Source organism: Acomys russatus, chromosome 29 (genome assembly GCF_903995435.1).
Source record: "Acomys russatus chromosome 29, mAcoRus1.1, whole genome shotgun sequence".
NCBI classification, from domain to species: domain Eukaryota; kingdom Metazoa; phylum Chordata; class Mammalia; order Rodentia; family Muridae; genus Acomys; species Acomys russatus.
This window is the reverse complement of record NC_067165.1, coordinates 29,465,120-29,480,984: the sequence shown is the minus strand read 5'-3', so window position 1 is coordinate 29,480,984 and position 15,865 is coordinate 29,465,120. Positions and strand designations below refer to the sequence as shown.

Below are 15,865 nucleotides of genomic sequence, written 5' to 3'. Positions count from 1 at the left end.
GAGTTCCAGGACAGCCAAGGCTACACAGAGAAACCCGGTTTCAAAACAAAACAACAAGGCAGGGCGTGGTGGCACACGCCTTTAATCCCAGCACTCGGGAGGCAGAGGCAGGCGGATCGCTGTGAGTTCAAGGCCAGCCTGGTCTACAAAGTGAGTCCAGGAAAGCCAAGGCTACACAGAGAAACCCTGTCTCGAAAAACCAAAAAACCAAACCAAAACAACAACAACAAAAAAGGGCATAGGCGCATGCCTTTAATCCCAGCACTCGGGAGGCAGAGGCAGGCGGATCGCTGTGAGTTTGAGGCCAGCCTGGTCTACAAAGCGAGTCCAGGATAGTGAAGGCTAACACAGAGAGACCTTGTCTCGAAAATAAAAACAAAACAAAACAAAAAACAAACAAACAAAAATGTCATTCTGAGCACAGCATGCTTTTAATCCCAGCACTTGGGAGAAAGGCAGGCGGATTTCTGTGAATTTGAGACCAGCCTGGTCTTTGTAAAAAGTTACAGGGCCACCACAGATTCACAGGAAGTCTCTGTTTCAAAAGAGTGAGGGAGAGAGAGACATTATAGACATTGCATGCTTTCTCTAGCCCACCTCAACGATTACTGAAATGGAAGATATTTAACCCAGAGTAGAAAACTTTCAGAGAGCATAGAATTGCTATTTTTTCAGGACAGAAAATCCTTAGTCGCTCAGTGTTCCGCAGTCTAGTTATCAACCTATAACTAACTGACATCGCCACCTACTGGACAGAGGTAGAATTGCCACGCTGATATCCTCTGATAGGTGGGTGTCATGAGGTTTGAGTTCCATCTTTCACAGGGAGCAGCAGCGCTCTTGAACCTGACAAAGACGTTATGTAGAAAAGATGACAGAAAGGAAGAGTGCCAGTGGGTGAAAACGACAAGTGCCCACATGAGAGCCCATTGCCTGTAGCTTGAATCAGCCCCAATATTTTGGAAAGTCGGGACTTTTCTTTAATTTCACTTAAGTTCTTGTTTTTGAGTTGTTGTTTTTTTTTTTTTTCCTTGTTTTTTTGAAATAAGATAGACTAGCTGTCCTCAAGTTCACAGAGATCTGCCTGCCTCCTCATTTAAGTTTTTAATTATTTATTTTGTGTGTATCATGATGGTACATGTGTGAGGGGACAACTTGTAGAAGTCACCTCTCTTCAGGCATCCCATGGGATTGAACTCAGGTCATCAGGCTTAGCAGCAAGTGCCTTTGCCTGCTGAGCAATTTCACCAGCTCCTATTTCATTTTTCAATTAAATTTTTTTTTTTTAATTTTTGAGACAAGGGTCTCATGTAGCCCAGGCTGTACTCAAACTCGGTGTAGCCAATGATGACCTTTAATTTCTGATTCTTCCATCTTCCAGGTGTGCACACAGTTGATGGAGTGTTGAGGGTTGAGCCTAAGGCTGTTACATACATGTTAGGCAAGACCATTACCTACCGGGCTCTGCCCCACCCACAGCAGATGAATGGCTTTCGTGCCTCACTGTAACCCTGGGCTGCTGTTGATTACCTGTGAGCTTGTCTGCTGGGGATTTACTTTTCTTGTCTTATCCAAGGAGGAGCTTGGGAGTTCGGCAGATGGAAAGGGGCGACATGTTGTATTGAGGTTTTGGGGGTAGCGTTTATCTTCCTAATAACAGCTCTTACGGTCAACCCCAGGAGCTGCCAGAGAGCGACGAGGCAGTAGGTAGGTCATGACCCTCCGCCACTTCCCAGCCTAGCTCCCACACAGGACTGTTTAACAGCCCGCGAGAACAACAGTCCTTTGTGGAGTCTGAGCTAGGCTGAAGGTAGGTTCAGAGTGTGGCCAAGGGCACAGTAGGAGCTGGGGTCAGAGCCCGGGGCACGCGCTCCAGCTCCGTGGGTGGAAACATCTCTCTGTGTGCATTTTCTGGGTGAAGAAATCTAAGGAGAGGGGGTCATGAAGATGGGCTGTGCAGTCCCAAGCCCCAACCTACAGCCTAATGTAGCTTTTACTAATAGTTCTGTTAGGTGGGGCTCCTGTGTGCTCGGAGCCTCTTGTATCTCGTCTGTACAGTGGGCACAGCGCCTCCACACTCCTTTCTAGGACGAAGATGAGGATGGAATTGGACCTGCCACGCTCATAACCGTGCTTGTGAAATTAGCTTCAGCCTCTGAAACCCAGTCCTGCGCTCCCCAGAGTAACCCTGCATCCCACAACCACGGAATGCACAGTACACAGCTGTGTCGTCCCCCCCTCCCAGGCTTGGGCCTGACTTGGTTAACTGCAGTTGCTGGGGCCCCCACACATGAAAACATCCACATCCTTGGCCATCGATGTTCACCGCCTTCCTCCCACCTTCTCTGATGTGGCAGGAACAGAGATGCCATTGAGAGCCCTTGCTGCCGCCGGGATGAGGCAAGTTCGGCTCTGGGATTGCTCACTGTTCTCCTTCAAAGAGGAGTGACTGGCTGCACCTGGACCGCAGCAGCACCTGCAGGTGAACCCAGAGGGACCTGAGGAGGAGCCTGTGTCCTTGGGAGGCTGCTCACTGGTAAGTGTGTGTGTGTGTGTGTGTGTGTGTGTGTGTGTGTGTGTATTGTTGCAGTAGCTGGTCACAGCCCCTACTGGATGCGCCGCAGGGCAGGTGAGAAGGGAGCAGGCTTTGCAGTTGGCAGTCGGGTTCACACAGCTGCTTTACAGCTTTCGGGCTAACCTGAGGCAAGTGTGACCTTGGTAGGGCTGAACCTCGAGTCCTGGCTGGAAGCCACTGAAAGGGAAACCACGTTTTCTGTGGCATCTTGGAAGCAGTGGGGCTGTGATGGAAAAGGCAGGGGTCTGTCCTCAAGGACAGAGCAGGGAGCATTCCATTCTGAGTTCTCACCCGTGGCCTTTTCTTTTCTTTTCTTTTTTCTTTAAGATAGTAGTTCACTTATCCTGGGCTAGCTTCAACTCCATTTGTAGCTGAGGATAACTTTGAAATCCTGATCCTGGTGCTGGGATTATAGACATTACCACTACATCCAGGCCATTGACATTTACTTATTTATTTATTTATTTATTTATTTATTTATTTATTTATTTCGAGACTGGGCTTCTCTCTGTAGAGCAGGCTGGCCTCGAACTCACAGAGATCTGCCTGCCTCTGCCTCCTGGGATTACAGGTGTGCGCCACCACTGCCCAGTGTTCACTGAATTCTTACCAGCACTTTCTAGATTTGAGATGTCACTCAGCGGTAGAGTGCTTGCCTACCAGGTGTGAAGTCGTAAATTCAATCCTCAGTCCCCGGTGTGGTGGCACACACCTATAATCCCAGAGCTGGAGAGGACGGAGGTAGGAGGATCAGCTGCCGCTCATCCTTAGCTACATAGTGAGTTCGAGGCCAACCTGGAGCACATGAGACGCTGTCTTGAAAACCCAAAAAGTACTGTTCATACTTTGCCTCTAACCCTCAGCTCCCTTAGGACGAGGCCCTTCTTTTTGCACAAGCTGGGAGGAGGGGAATTCTGTCCCTTCTTATGGTCCTCCCACCAGCAAAGGGGAGGTAGACAGAGCTGAAAAACAACCAGGCTGAGTAGGAACGTGTGAAGCCAAGCATGAACACTAGCCGTGCTTTCTGGCTCCTGGGCTCAGGGCAGCTGTGAGAAGAAAGAGAGCAACACTGCTAGCTCTGTCTGGGTAGGAGTCTCCAGGGATGGGTGGCTAGCCTAAGGCTGTGTTCTTCCTGCCAGGGGAGCACGCAGCCCAACCCAGATCATCTAAGGCAGCCAAGTGACCAGACGCCCAGGGCAGAAGACTGATATGCAAAGGGAGGTCACCAGAGCCTGAAGCGGGAGCTGAGCCATGGGAGGCCCTGATGATCACAAGAACCAGGGCAGCAGACAGGACCTGAGACTTGCAATGGGTCAGAAACAGGAGGCAGAGGTAGGCAGATCACTGTGAGTTTGAGGCCAGCCTGGTCTACAAAGCAAGTCTAGGACAGCCAAGGCTATACAGAGAACCCCTGTCTCGAAAAAAAGCAAAACAAAACAATAAATAAATCTAAAAATAATATTTTGAAAAGAAAAGCCAAGTTCCAAGTTCTTTGCGGAGCATGGAGTTCAAGGTGATGCTCAGCTATAGATGGAGTTGGGGCCTGTCTGAGACCCTGTAGGAAGGGAAGGAGGGAGGGAGAAACGTTCCTTACAATTCTGAGGTACTATTTTCTTTTTTTTTTTCTTTCTTTTCTTTTCTTTTCTTTTTTTTTTTTTTTTTTTTTTTTTTTTTTTTTTTTGAGACAGGGTTTTTCTGTGTAGCCTTGGCTGTCCTGGACTCGCTTTATTGACCAGGCTGGCCTGGAACTCACAGCGATCAGCCTGCCTCTGCCTCCGCCTCCCGAGTGCTAGGATTAAAGGCGTGCGCCACCACACCCGGCTCGGGGTACTATTTTCTACACACACACACACACAGGTTTTAGCAATGGGCCTCATTTTTACTTGCTGCCAAAAAGGAACTGCATGTTTGGGAATCCTAGACTCGTGCAGGAAAAAGTCAAAGAGGCAGTGACACGGTTAAGGCTAACCCTGGTGCTAAGCAAGATTTCTCCTTTGTTCTCAGCAGGATCGAGATGACCACAGCCACCACTCTGGGGGACGCAATCTTCTCCCTGAACATGACTAGAGGAGAAGACTTCCTGTATAAGAGTAAGGCGGCCTCAGGGAAGGTTGTCAGGGCCAGTTTTGGGGGCTGTGTTCCTGGCACACGCATTACATCTTTGCCCCGGGCCTCTGTCTCCTCTCCTGTAAGATGGGGAGTATCGGTGAACATCACACAGGAGTCGCTGTGAGGACTGTGGGAGCCACGGGAAGGGCCTGGTTCCCCTACAAGTGTGCAGTAAGCGCACCAAGTGCTGTGACAATTGCTGCTTCTGTTCCCAGCTCCAATAAACCCTGGAGTCTGGGAGCTATGGCAGTTTGAATCTCTTTCAAGAATACTGAAATAGGTCTCCTTGAAAAGTAACTACTTGTTGCCGGGCGGTGGTGGCGCACGCCTTTAATTCCAGCACTCAGGAGGCAGAGGCAGGCGGATCACTGGGAGTTCGAGGCCAGCCTGGTCTACAAGATGAGTCCATGACAGCCAAGGCTACACAGAGAAACCCTGTCTCGAAAAACAAAAACAAAAATAAAAAAGTCCTAAAGAAAAGTAACTACTTGCTAAGTGCTTTAATTCCAACACTGGAGAGAGGCAGGAGGATCTCTGTGAGTTCAAAGGCCAGCCAGGGCTACAGAGATAGCAACAACATTAAAGAGTAGCTAGTCACATACTATTTTTTGCCTGTGGGGTTGTTTTTTTTTTTCTTCTTGAGACAGGTTTTCTCTGTATAGCCCTGGCTATCCTGGAACTCGCCTTGTAGACCAGGCTGGCCTTGAAATCACTGAGATCTGCTTGCCTCTGCTTCCCAAGTGCTGGAATTGAAGGCATGCACCACCATGCCCAGCTTGCATACTGTTTTTTTAAGGCAAGCATCTTGCCTACTTTAAAACATTTTTTAAAGAAGATTTATTTATTATATTATGATGTACAGTGTTTCGCCTGCATGTACACCTACATACCAGAAGGGGGCATCAGATCTCATTATAGATGGTTGTGAGCATCCGTGTGGTTGCTGGGAATTGAACTCAGGACCTTTGGAAGAACAGCCAATGGCCCCTGCCTACTTTTTTGTTTGTTTGGTTGGTTGGTTTTTGAGATAGGATCTCTCTATGTATCTCTGGCTGTCCTGGACTTGCTTTGTAGACCAGGCTGGACTTGAACTCACAAAGATCCGCCTGCTTCTGCCTCCCCAGTGCTGGGATTAAAGGCATGTGCCACCACGCCCAGCCCCCGGCCTACTTCTTAAGAGGCAAATGAATGAAGGTGGGACTGAGTTAGTCCTGGGAAATATTTACCAAAGACCAGGGAGGAGTTCCTGGGATAAGAAAAGCTGGTAACAGTTCTTCAGAAAATCAGTCGATTGGGCCCAGTATGTAGCTGAGTTGGCAGAGGGCTTGCCGAGCAGGCATTAGGCCTGGGCTTGATAAACTGGACACTGGGTGTGGTGGTGCACGCACATGCTCCCAGCACTGAGGATGTGGAAGCAAGAAGATCCAAGGTTCTCTCCGGCTACATAATCTTTGAGGCCAACCTGAGCTACATGTATGCTAGTTTGCGTCTCCATTGCTGTAACAGAACACCGTGACTAAAAGCAACTTGGCGAGGCAAGGGTTTATCTTAGCGCACAGCTGACAGTCCATCATCAGGGACATGGCAGGGACATGGAGGCAGGAACTGAAGCCAGACCACGGAGGAGTGCTGCTTACTGCCTTGCTCCCATGGCTTGCTCAGCCCAGTCTCTGATATAACTCATAAAGGTGACCTGCAGACACAGGTCCACAGGCCAATCCGACAGAGGTAAATTCTCACTGAATCACCCCTGGGCAACTTCTCACAAAGTGCACACCAGCATCTGTATCAGGAAACAGACTACCAATGACTCCAAGGTCCTGTTTCCCTAAGGAGCCCCACCGGTAACAGTGATGAGTCATATATGGCTTTGAATTTTGTATCAATGGAAAGAGAGCCATATGTATATTCTTTTGTATCTGGCTTCCTCTTGTCCGACTTTTATATGCCCGAGTGTTTGCCTATCTGTAAGTGCACTATGTGTGTTCTTTTTATATGCCTGAATGTTTGCCTATCTGTAAGTGCACTCTGCATTTTTTATATGCCTGAGTGTTTGCCTGAGTGCACTATGTGTGTAGTGCCTTGTGGGGGCCAGAAAAGGGCAACAGATACCCAGATGGTATGGATGCTGGGAATGGAACCTGGGTCCTCAGCAAGGGCAGCCTGAGCTTTTGAGGACTGAGCCATCTCTCTGGTCCCTTCTTTCGCCAAACCTTGCGTTCCCACGCATGCATGCTGGTGCTTCACGGAGTTGTTATACGCTCCATGCCTGAGGCGGCCTGAGGAGTTCCTGCGTTAGTCACAGTTCTCAACACTCACCGTTGGAAGTGTGGACTAGTCTGCCCGACCTTATTAAACCACCTAGCACGTCAACAATAATTTTGTAAATGGACATTTTCATTCAAACAGCCTTTTAGCATCGAGTATTGATTATTCCCTAAATATGAACTTCCCTCTGAAGTGACAGATTGGCTTAAAGCATGGGTACATTTATGGTTCAAGACTCTGGCAGAGGTGTAGGAGGTCACCATTGAGACTGTATTGAAGTTAGACTCTACTCCAGTGAGCTACAGGACTTGCATACTAGTTTGCATACTTGTTTGTAAGAGCAAAAGATTGAAAACATAGGGGCTGGAGAGATGGCTCAGAGGTTAAGAGCACTGACTGCTCTTCCAGAGGTCATGAGTTCAATTCCCAGCAACTACATGGTGGCTCACAACCATCCACAATGAGATCTGGTGCCCTCTTCTGGCGTGTAGTACATGCAGGTATAATGCTGTATACATAATAAATTAAAAAAAAAAAAAAGATTGAAAACAGGAAGAATCTCAACAGGGACTTGGTGAGCAAAGCATGATGCAGCCAAACACAGGGTGATGTGCAGCCATGGAAACGATGAGAGAACGTGTGAAAGCACAGAGAGAAAATGATCATGCTAATACCATAAGATAGCATATGTAATGCCGGGCAGTAGCGGCGCACACCTTTAATCCCAGCACTCGGGAGGCAGAGGCAGGAGGATCTCTGTAAGTTCAAGGCCAGCCTGGTCTACAAAGTGAGTCCAGGACAGCCAGGGATGTTACACAGAGAAACCCTGTCTCAAAAAACAAAACAAAACAAAACAAAAGCAAGCATATGTAATGGTCATGGCTGGGTTTTTCTTTTCTTTTCTTTTGTTTTTTTAAAGATTGGTGTGTGTGTGTGTGTATGTGCATGTTAGTGTGCCAGATTCTCTGGAACTGGGCAGAGTTACAGGTGGCTGTGAGCCATATGATGTGGGTACTGTGAACCAAACTGGGTCCCTTGCAAGAAGAGTGTGTGCTCTTAGCTGCTGAACCATCTCTCCAGCCTGATTACTCTGTTCTGAGACGGGGACATGTAGTTTAGACTGGCCTTGAATTTTTTGTGTAGTTGAAGATGACCTTGAACTCCTCATCCTTCTGCCTCTACCTTGAGTGCTGGAATTAAAGATTTCTTTGTTCTTATTTTATGTGCATGAGTCTGTGCACCATGAGTGTGCAGTGCCAGAGAATATGCCAGAAGAGGGTATCAGGCCTATTCCTGAAATTTTTGTTGTTTTGTTTTTTCGAGACAGGGTTTCTCTGCGGAGCCTTGGCCATCCTGGACTCACTTTGTAGACCAGGCTGGCCTCGAACTCACAGCGATCCGCCTGCCTCTGCCTCCCGAGTGCTGGGATTAAAGGCGTGCGCCACCACGCCCGGCTCTATTCCTGAAATCTTAACAGGCTTTAACATGCACATTCAGGGCAGAATGTATAGTACAGCTATCCAGTGACTCACCCTCTCCCATGTTTTGCTTATTTTTGTGTTTTCAAAATCGTCTCAAAAAGCGCATTAATTGCATAGTATAAAAACAAGGGGAAGGGGCTGGAGAGATGGCTCAGAGGTTAAGAGCCCTGTCTGCTCTTCCAGAGGTCCTGAGTGCAGTTCCCAGCAACCACATGGTGGCTCACAGCCATCTCTACCCTCTAATGGCCTCTTCTGACATGCAGGTGTACATGCAGATAGAACACTCATACATAAAATAAATAAGTAAAAAATATTTTTAAAAAGAAGAGGAGGAGGAGGGGAGGGACTTTTGCTGATCTGTCCTGCAGAAATTTAGAGTTCTGCTGGGGCTGAGAAGGGGACTCAGGCAGGCACCATGCCACATACATGTAATCCTGGCCCTTCAGAGATCAAGAAGACTCTAGAGTTCAAGGCCATCCCAGGCTACGTGAGACTCAGTTCCTTTTTCCTTTTTTTGGTTTGTTTGTTTGTTTTCCGAGACAGGGTTTCTCTGTGTAGCCCTGGCTGTCCTGGACTCACTTTGTAGACCAGGCTGGCCTCGAACTCACAGCGATCCTCCTGCCTCTGCCTCCCAAACGCTGGGATTAAAGGTGTGTGCCACCACACCCAGCTGAGACTCGGTTTCTTATTTCTGTAACAGAATGCCTGAAAAAAAAAATGAACTTAAAAAAGAAAATGGGCTCAGGTCCCAGGCCTGGTAGCTTGGCTCCACTGCCATGGGCCTGAGCTCAGATAGCACTGGACAGAGAAGGCATGGTGAGCTGCCCGCTCATGAGGGCTAGGAGGCAGAGAAAGATAGAGGGAGACGTGACAAGATGACCTTCAGAGGCCCCTAGTGCCCACTTCCTCCCGTCAGGCCCCTCCCCCATACAGTTTCTGTCACCTCTCAATAATGCCATCAAACTATAAATCCAATGGCTAAATTTATCGATTAGATTGGGGTCCTCATGTCCCAGCAGTAGTTCAGTCCAACATCTGGGGACCAAACCGTTAATGTGTGAAATTTAGGAGGACACGTTTATGTCCAAATCACGATGACAAGTGCCTGATGGGGCTTTCCCACTCTGCATGTCAGCTCCTGTCTTCACCCTCGGTGCTTTCTCTTGTTTTGTATTTTAATTCATTTGCTTTTTTTTGTTGTGTGTAAATATGGTGTGTGTGTGTGTGTGTGTGTGTGTGTGTGTGTGTGTGTGTGTGCATTTGCTCATGTGTGTCCATGCTGTCGTGAGTGTGCCATGACGTGGAGGTCAGAGGACACCCTCAGTGTCAGTCCTGTCCTTCTACCTTGCTTACAATAGTCTCTGTTATTTCCCCGCCCCCACCATACACCAGCATACGCCAGGCTACCGGGCTTGCAAGCCTCTGCAACCTTCCTGTCTTTGCACCCCCATACCCATAGGAGCCATGGGGTCACCACGCAGAGTCATGAGGTTTCTGGGGACTCATACTTGTTTGCCAAGGGCTTCTACCCACTCTCAGTCCGCTCTCCTCTGCAGGTTCTGGAGCCATCGTGGCTGCCGTCGTGGTGGTTGTCATCATCATTGTCACCTTGGTTCTGATCCTGCTGAAGCTGTACAACAGGTACAGGATGCCCAGAACTGCCTGCCACCTTCCACACTCGGGGTGCAGACTGCTGGCTCACCTGCCCAGAGCTGAGGTTCAAACCCAACCCATGTGGCTTCAAAGACAATGTTCCCACCATAGCATGTAATACTAACAGAAGCTGGAGTTGTGGGTTGGTAGGCAGAGCACTTGCCTAGCCTAGCTGAAGGCCCGGGGGTTGGCCCCCAGCACTGCATACACCAAGTATGGTGGCACTCAGGAGCTAAAAGCAGGAGGACCAGAAGTGTAAAGTCATCCTTAGCTACGTGACGACCCTGTCTCAGAAAAAAACAACAAGAGTAGTGTTGTGTTATTTAAAGTCTTTGGGGTGTAACCACATGAGCCTGTTCTAAGCAAGGAGGTGGCATTGAATTTCAGGGGCTCTGTCACTCTGCCCATGTTGCTGAAGCTCTGATTGACATGTGGGCAGATGCCCCTCACCTCACACTGCTTACACTGATGCCTGGGCTGGGAATGAGAAAGCTTGGAAGGAGTTAGGATCTGTCTGGGGATGACATACCACACAGACATCAGAACTCGTTGTTAGCTTCAACACTATGGTGTATAAAATAAGATATACATGCTGCTGTTTGAGATGGGGGAGTCTTCCTATGTAGCTCAGGCTAGCCTCAAAATCTTGATGTTCCTGTCTCAGCCTTGAAAGTCCTGGAATTATTGATATTTTAAGCCACTCTTTTCTCAATTACATAAGATGTTCTTTTTGTTTGTTTGTTTGTTTGTTTTTCTTTTTTTTTTTTTTTTTGGTTTTTTTTTTTTTTTTTTTTTTTTTTTTCTTAATTTTCTTTTTTTTTTTTTTTTTTTTTTTATTTTATTTTATTTTATTTTATTTTTTTTTTTTTTATTAATTTATTCTTGTTACATCTCAATGTTTATCCCATCCCTTGTATCCTCCCATTCCTCCCCCCCCCCTTTTTTTTGGTTTTTCGAGACAGGGTTTCTCTGTGTAGCCTTGGCTGTCCTGGACTCACTTTGTAGACCAGGTTGGCCTCGAACTCACAGCAATCCGCCTGCTTCTGTCTCCTGAGTGCTGGGATTAAAGGCGTGCACTACCACGCCCGGCTTGTTTGTTTGTTTTTCAAGACACGGTTTCTTTGTATAGCCTTGGCTGTCCTGGGTAGACTAAGCTGGCCTCAAACTCACAGTAATCCACCTGCCTCTGCCTCCTGAGTGTGCCACCATGCTTGGCACATAAGATGTTTTTAAATATTCCATGCATAATCACGCTGCAAACCTCAAACAGCTTCACTCAGTCTTGAATGCAGCCACTGCTCTGACTGTCAGGGACACAGTAAAGTTTAGCCGTTTTATTTATTTATTTAATATTTTATTAGTTTATTCATATTACATTTCAATGGTTATCCCATCCCTTGTAACCTCCCATTCTTCCCTCCCTCCCATTTTCCCCTTACTCCTTTCCCCTATGACTGTGACTGAGGGGGACCTCCTCCCCCTGTATATGCTCATAGGGTATCAAGTCTCTTCTTGGTAGCCTGCTATCCTTCCTCTGAGTGCCACCAGGCCTCCCCATCCAGGGGACGTGGTCAAATATGGGGCACCGGAGTTCATGTAAAAGTCAGTCCCCACTCTTCACTCAACTATGGAGAATGTCCTGTCCATTGGCTAGGTCTGGGTAGGGGTTTGAAGTTTACTGCACGTATTGTCCTTGCTGGTGCTATAATTTGAGCAGGACCCTTTAGCTGCTTTATTTAAACAGAACCTTCTGAAGCGAGCCAGGCTGATGTCGAAGGGCCTTCCCAATTGTAACAGCGGCGATGGAACAATGGGACTTCGTGATGAGCCAGCATCACAGAGTCTATTCCTCACTTTGTCATTACAGGAGAATGAGATCCAGGCGGGAGCTGGAGCCCAAGAGCCCAAAGCCACCTGTCCCTCCTGCCTTGGACCCAAGCAGCAATGGTGGCCAGCAGCCTGCTACTGTGACCTTCAACCCTGGGGACGTCCAAGTGGAGACTCGGTGACTGTGCCCTGCTGCCACCCCTGCCTCTGCAGACAGCTTTTATGACCTGAAAGCACAGTCTTCTGGCAGCTTTACTGAGTTCTTTCTGGATGGGTAAACTGAGGCACGCCTTTTTTACAGCCCTTGCAGCTTGCAGCCATCCTTTGCCACCCCAGCTATGTCCATATCCCTGCTGCCACTCTCCTGAAGAGCTGCGGACATTCTTTTGTCCCCAGATGAGAAGCTGGGGCTACTGTTCTGAGTCTGGTCCTCACCTCACAAGTGTTAAAGCCGGGCAGACTGACACCTAGTCTTCTGGTCAGGAAGGGTCAGAAAGTGCTAATGAAAGTGCCACCCAGGGAGCCACTGGGAGCATGTCCGCAAGTCTCTCTCATCCCTAGTCAGGCACAGGGGAACCAATGTGGACCAACTAACCCTGCAACTAACTTGGTAATGTGGAACCTGTTCCAGGATAGATGGGTGGTCAGCGTTCCCCCGCTTGAACAAAGGGTACAAGAGGCTGTGATTACAAGGCCAGCTTTGGCTGCATACAAAGATGTTTTCTTTAAAAGAAACAAAACAAAACAGAATAAACAGTATCCTCAAAAAAATTTGACTTCATTGGCAGTAAAGAGAAGAAAGAGGTGCCCCGAGGAGCAGAGGCTAACTCAAGGATGAGGAGCAGAGGCTAGCTCAAGAATGAGGACTGTTATGTAGCCCATAGACCTGGGCTGTTTGGTGGCTGCTCAGGACAGTTCCTTCTGCCCCAGGTGGACTACCCTGGCTCCTCATTTTCTGGCTCCCTTTTATTTGGATGCTAAACTTCCCTGACAGTCCCTTTGCCTCTGGGGACAAATATTCTGAGACCCATTAGAGGCTGTATTTCCTATGTCCTTCCTAGTCACCTTCCAGAGACAGACCCAAAGCACGGCACAGACTCTCTGTGTCACTCTCTGTGATAGCTGACCTCTGAGCCCTGGGCCAGAAGACACTCCACTAACAGGGCAGTGATGGCACAAGCCTTTAATCCCAGCACTCAGGGAGGCAGAGGCAGGTGCATTACTGTGAGTTCATACAAAGTGCATACAAAGTGAGTCCAGGATAGCCAAGGCTACACAGAGAGACCCTGTATCGAAAAACAAACAAACAAAAAAATTAAGGTCATCTTTGGCTACACAGAAAATTGCGGCTACACAAAATCCTAAGGCAACATGAAATCCTCTCACAAACAAACAAACAAAACTTGGGGAAATACTAGGAACTTCTCATCCTCAGCCAGCTTGCCCTTCTGATCTAAATACCCATCATGCTCCAGCTCCACCCAGGCTTCTCCCCATGAGCCTGGGTGGTCATCTTTCTCTCTATCTCAGATGAGAATTTCCAATGCACAAAGAATAAGAAGCTGCTGGGGAGGCTGGTGCGGTGGAGACAGGGTCAGAGCAGGGTAGGGTCCAGCTTAGAACCCTTCTTCCCAGTCTCTGCTCTCTGCCCTTCCCAGCTGGGGGCACTCTGGTGGCCTGCTGGTGGCTCTCATGAGCATAGCCAAGAGGGCTCTCACTCTCTAACCCACCTGGGCTCCATGGGCCCTGCTTTGCCTGCTTCCCGCTGAGGCCCTGGACAAGCCCTAATGTAGAATACTTCCTTGAACACTTTCTGCTTTAAAAACAAAACAAACAAACAAAACCCTGTGCTCCTCAAAGCCTTCCCGCCCCCCCCCCCCCCCCAACCCCCCTATCCCGTCCTGGAAAAAGAAAATCAGCTTGAATGTTCCAGCCTTAAAACTAACCTCTCCTGCACAGCACAGCAGTTGTGGAGGAGGAAGCAAGTGACAGGACTTTATTGCTCTGCTTTTCAATAATGAAGATAACCCAGTTAGGCCCCCAGAGTAGCTCTGTGCATGTTCAGGGGGATCCTCAGTACAGGAAGACAGGACCTCTGGTTTCAACAGGGGTGGCGCAGCCCCGTTTGTCTCCCATTCTCTCTCCTTCAAGTGGCCATGGAATCAGTAGATGCATACGTTTTAAAATAAAAAAGTTTAAACCTAGTGTGTGTTGTTCATTTCCATTTCCTGTAGTGTTAACAAGTACTTTTTTCTGCTAGGTGCTGGTGGCACATGCCTTTAATCCCAGCAGAGGCAGGCAGAGCTCTGTGAGTGCAAGGCCAGGGTTACACAGAGAAACTCTGCCTCGAAAACAAAAACAAAAGACTCTGTTTCAAGCTAGGTGTGGTGTCTCATACTTATAGTCTCAGAATTAAGAGATTGATACAAGATTGCCACAGCCCAGCGTGGTGGCGCACGCCTTTAATCCCACCACTCGGGAGGCAGAGACAGGCAGATCACTGTGAGTTCCAGGCCAGCTTGGTCTACAAAGCGAGTCCAGGACAGTCAAGGCTACACAGAAAAACCCTGTCTCGAAAAAAGCAAAACAAAACAAAAACAAACAAGATACACAAGAAAGCTGGGCGTGGTGGTGTACCCCACTTGGGTACATCCCAGCACTTGGGGGATCAGAGGCAGGTGGATCTCTGTGAGTTGGAGGCCAGCCTGGTCTACAAAGGGAGTCCAGGACAGCCAAGGCTACACAGAGAAACCCTGTCTCAAAAAACAAAACAAAACAAAAAGATACACAAGACTCTCTGTCAATGCCAACAAATAATAACAAAGTTAAACAATTCTTGTTTCTCTGTACCCTTCACAGCACAGCTGTTTTGGGAATCTTGAATGTTTAGCCACCTGATGGGTGTGCAATGCACACTCACTGTGGCTTTGATTTGTGTTCCCTGATAACCAATGGGGCATCTCCCCTCCCCCCACTTGTTTAGTGGCCACTTGAATATCGTCCTGGTGAAACTACCTTCCTTCCAGTCTTTCAATCCGTTCTCACATTTAACTCTTCCTCTTTCAATATTGATTTGAAAGAGTTTCACCGACAAAAACATAAGTCACTTGCCATCCTGTGTCTTGCCCTTAAAAACAAGGATAGAAAAAACAAACAAACAAACAAGGATAGAGGCTCTAAATGCAATCAAGCTGACACGGCCGACCTAGCAGCCTCTGTGGCCTGTAGGGGGCAGAGGACAAGGTGTGGCGGAAACCCTGCTGAGCAGCTCGCTGATGACTGATTCCTGTAGGCTAAGCCAATGGTGCACTGGGTAAATTACGTCCTGCAGTGCATGCTGGGAAGCAGCTGTCATCCCAGTGCTCAGGAGTCAGCGGGAGAAGGACTGCCACAAGCTGAGGCCCACCTAGGGGACAGAGGAAGACCTTGTTTCAGATAAAGTCATCATTGTCATTGTCATCATCCCACTTAGTCAAGGCATAAATTTTTTTTATATGTTGATTCTGGAAACAAAAGGTCCTACGTGTGAATGTATTAGTACAAAAGTCAAGATTGACCCTCTCCCCCAACACAGCTATGGCTGTTTTCTCTTTTTCTTTTTTCCAAGACAGGGTCTCTCTGTGTAGCCTTGGCTCTCCCGTCTTGCTTTGTAGACCAGGCTGGCCTTGAACTCACAGCGATCTGCCTGCCTCTGCTTCCCGAGTGCTGGGATTAAAGGTGTGTGCCACCACTGCCCGGCGGCGCTTCGTTATTTTAAAGGTAACAGAATGCTGCTGAAAATTCTTGAGGACAGGTCTGGTGGGGTGGCTATGAAACCTAACGACCTGGGGTCAACCCCCAGGAGCTGTGTGTGGAAGGAAGATCTGACTCCTGAAGCGATCCTCTGGGCATGCATGCACACACAGAAATGTAATAAAAAATTTTAAGGAAAGAAAATGCTGGGCTGGAGAGA

General features: G+C 48.1%; 1 protein-coding gene across 2 annotated transcripts; it reads left to right on the top strand.

Moving 5' to 3' along the window:
* Nucleotides 1–2,396: 2,396 nt before the first annotated feature.
* Nucleotides 2,397–12,622, top strand: Ncmap (non-compact myelin associated protein). 2 transcript variants are annotated; one of them, XM_051171403.1, is made up of 4 exons: nucleotides 2,397–2,536; nucleotides 4,583–4,665; nucleotides 9,990–10,074; nucleotides 11,954–12,622. In XM_051171403.1, exons 2-4 carry the CDS (start codon nucleotides 4,590–4,592, stop codon nucleotides 12,093–12,095), a joined length of 303 nt encoding a protein of 100 aa, XP_051027360.1. In that variant the 5' UTR covers nucleotides 2,397–2,536; nucleotides 4,583–4,589; the 3' UTR covers nucleotides 12,096–12,622. The 2 variants fall into 2 exon arrangements, with proteins under 2 accessions (XP_051027360.1, XP_051027361.1); XM_051171404.1 differs by having other exon boundaries at nucleotides 4,580–4,665.
* Nucleotides 12,623–15,865: the final 3,243 nt, after the last annotated feature.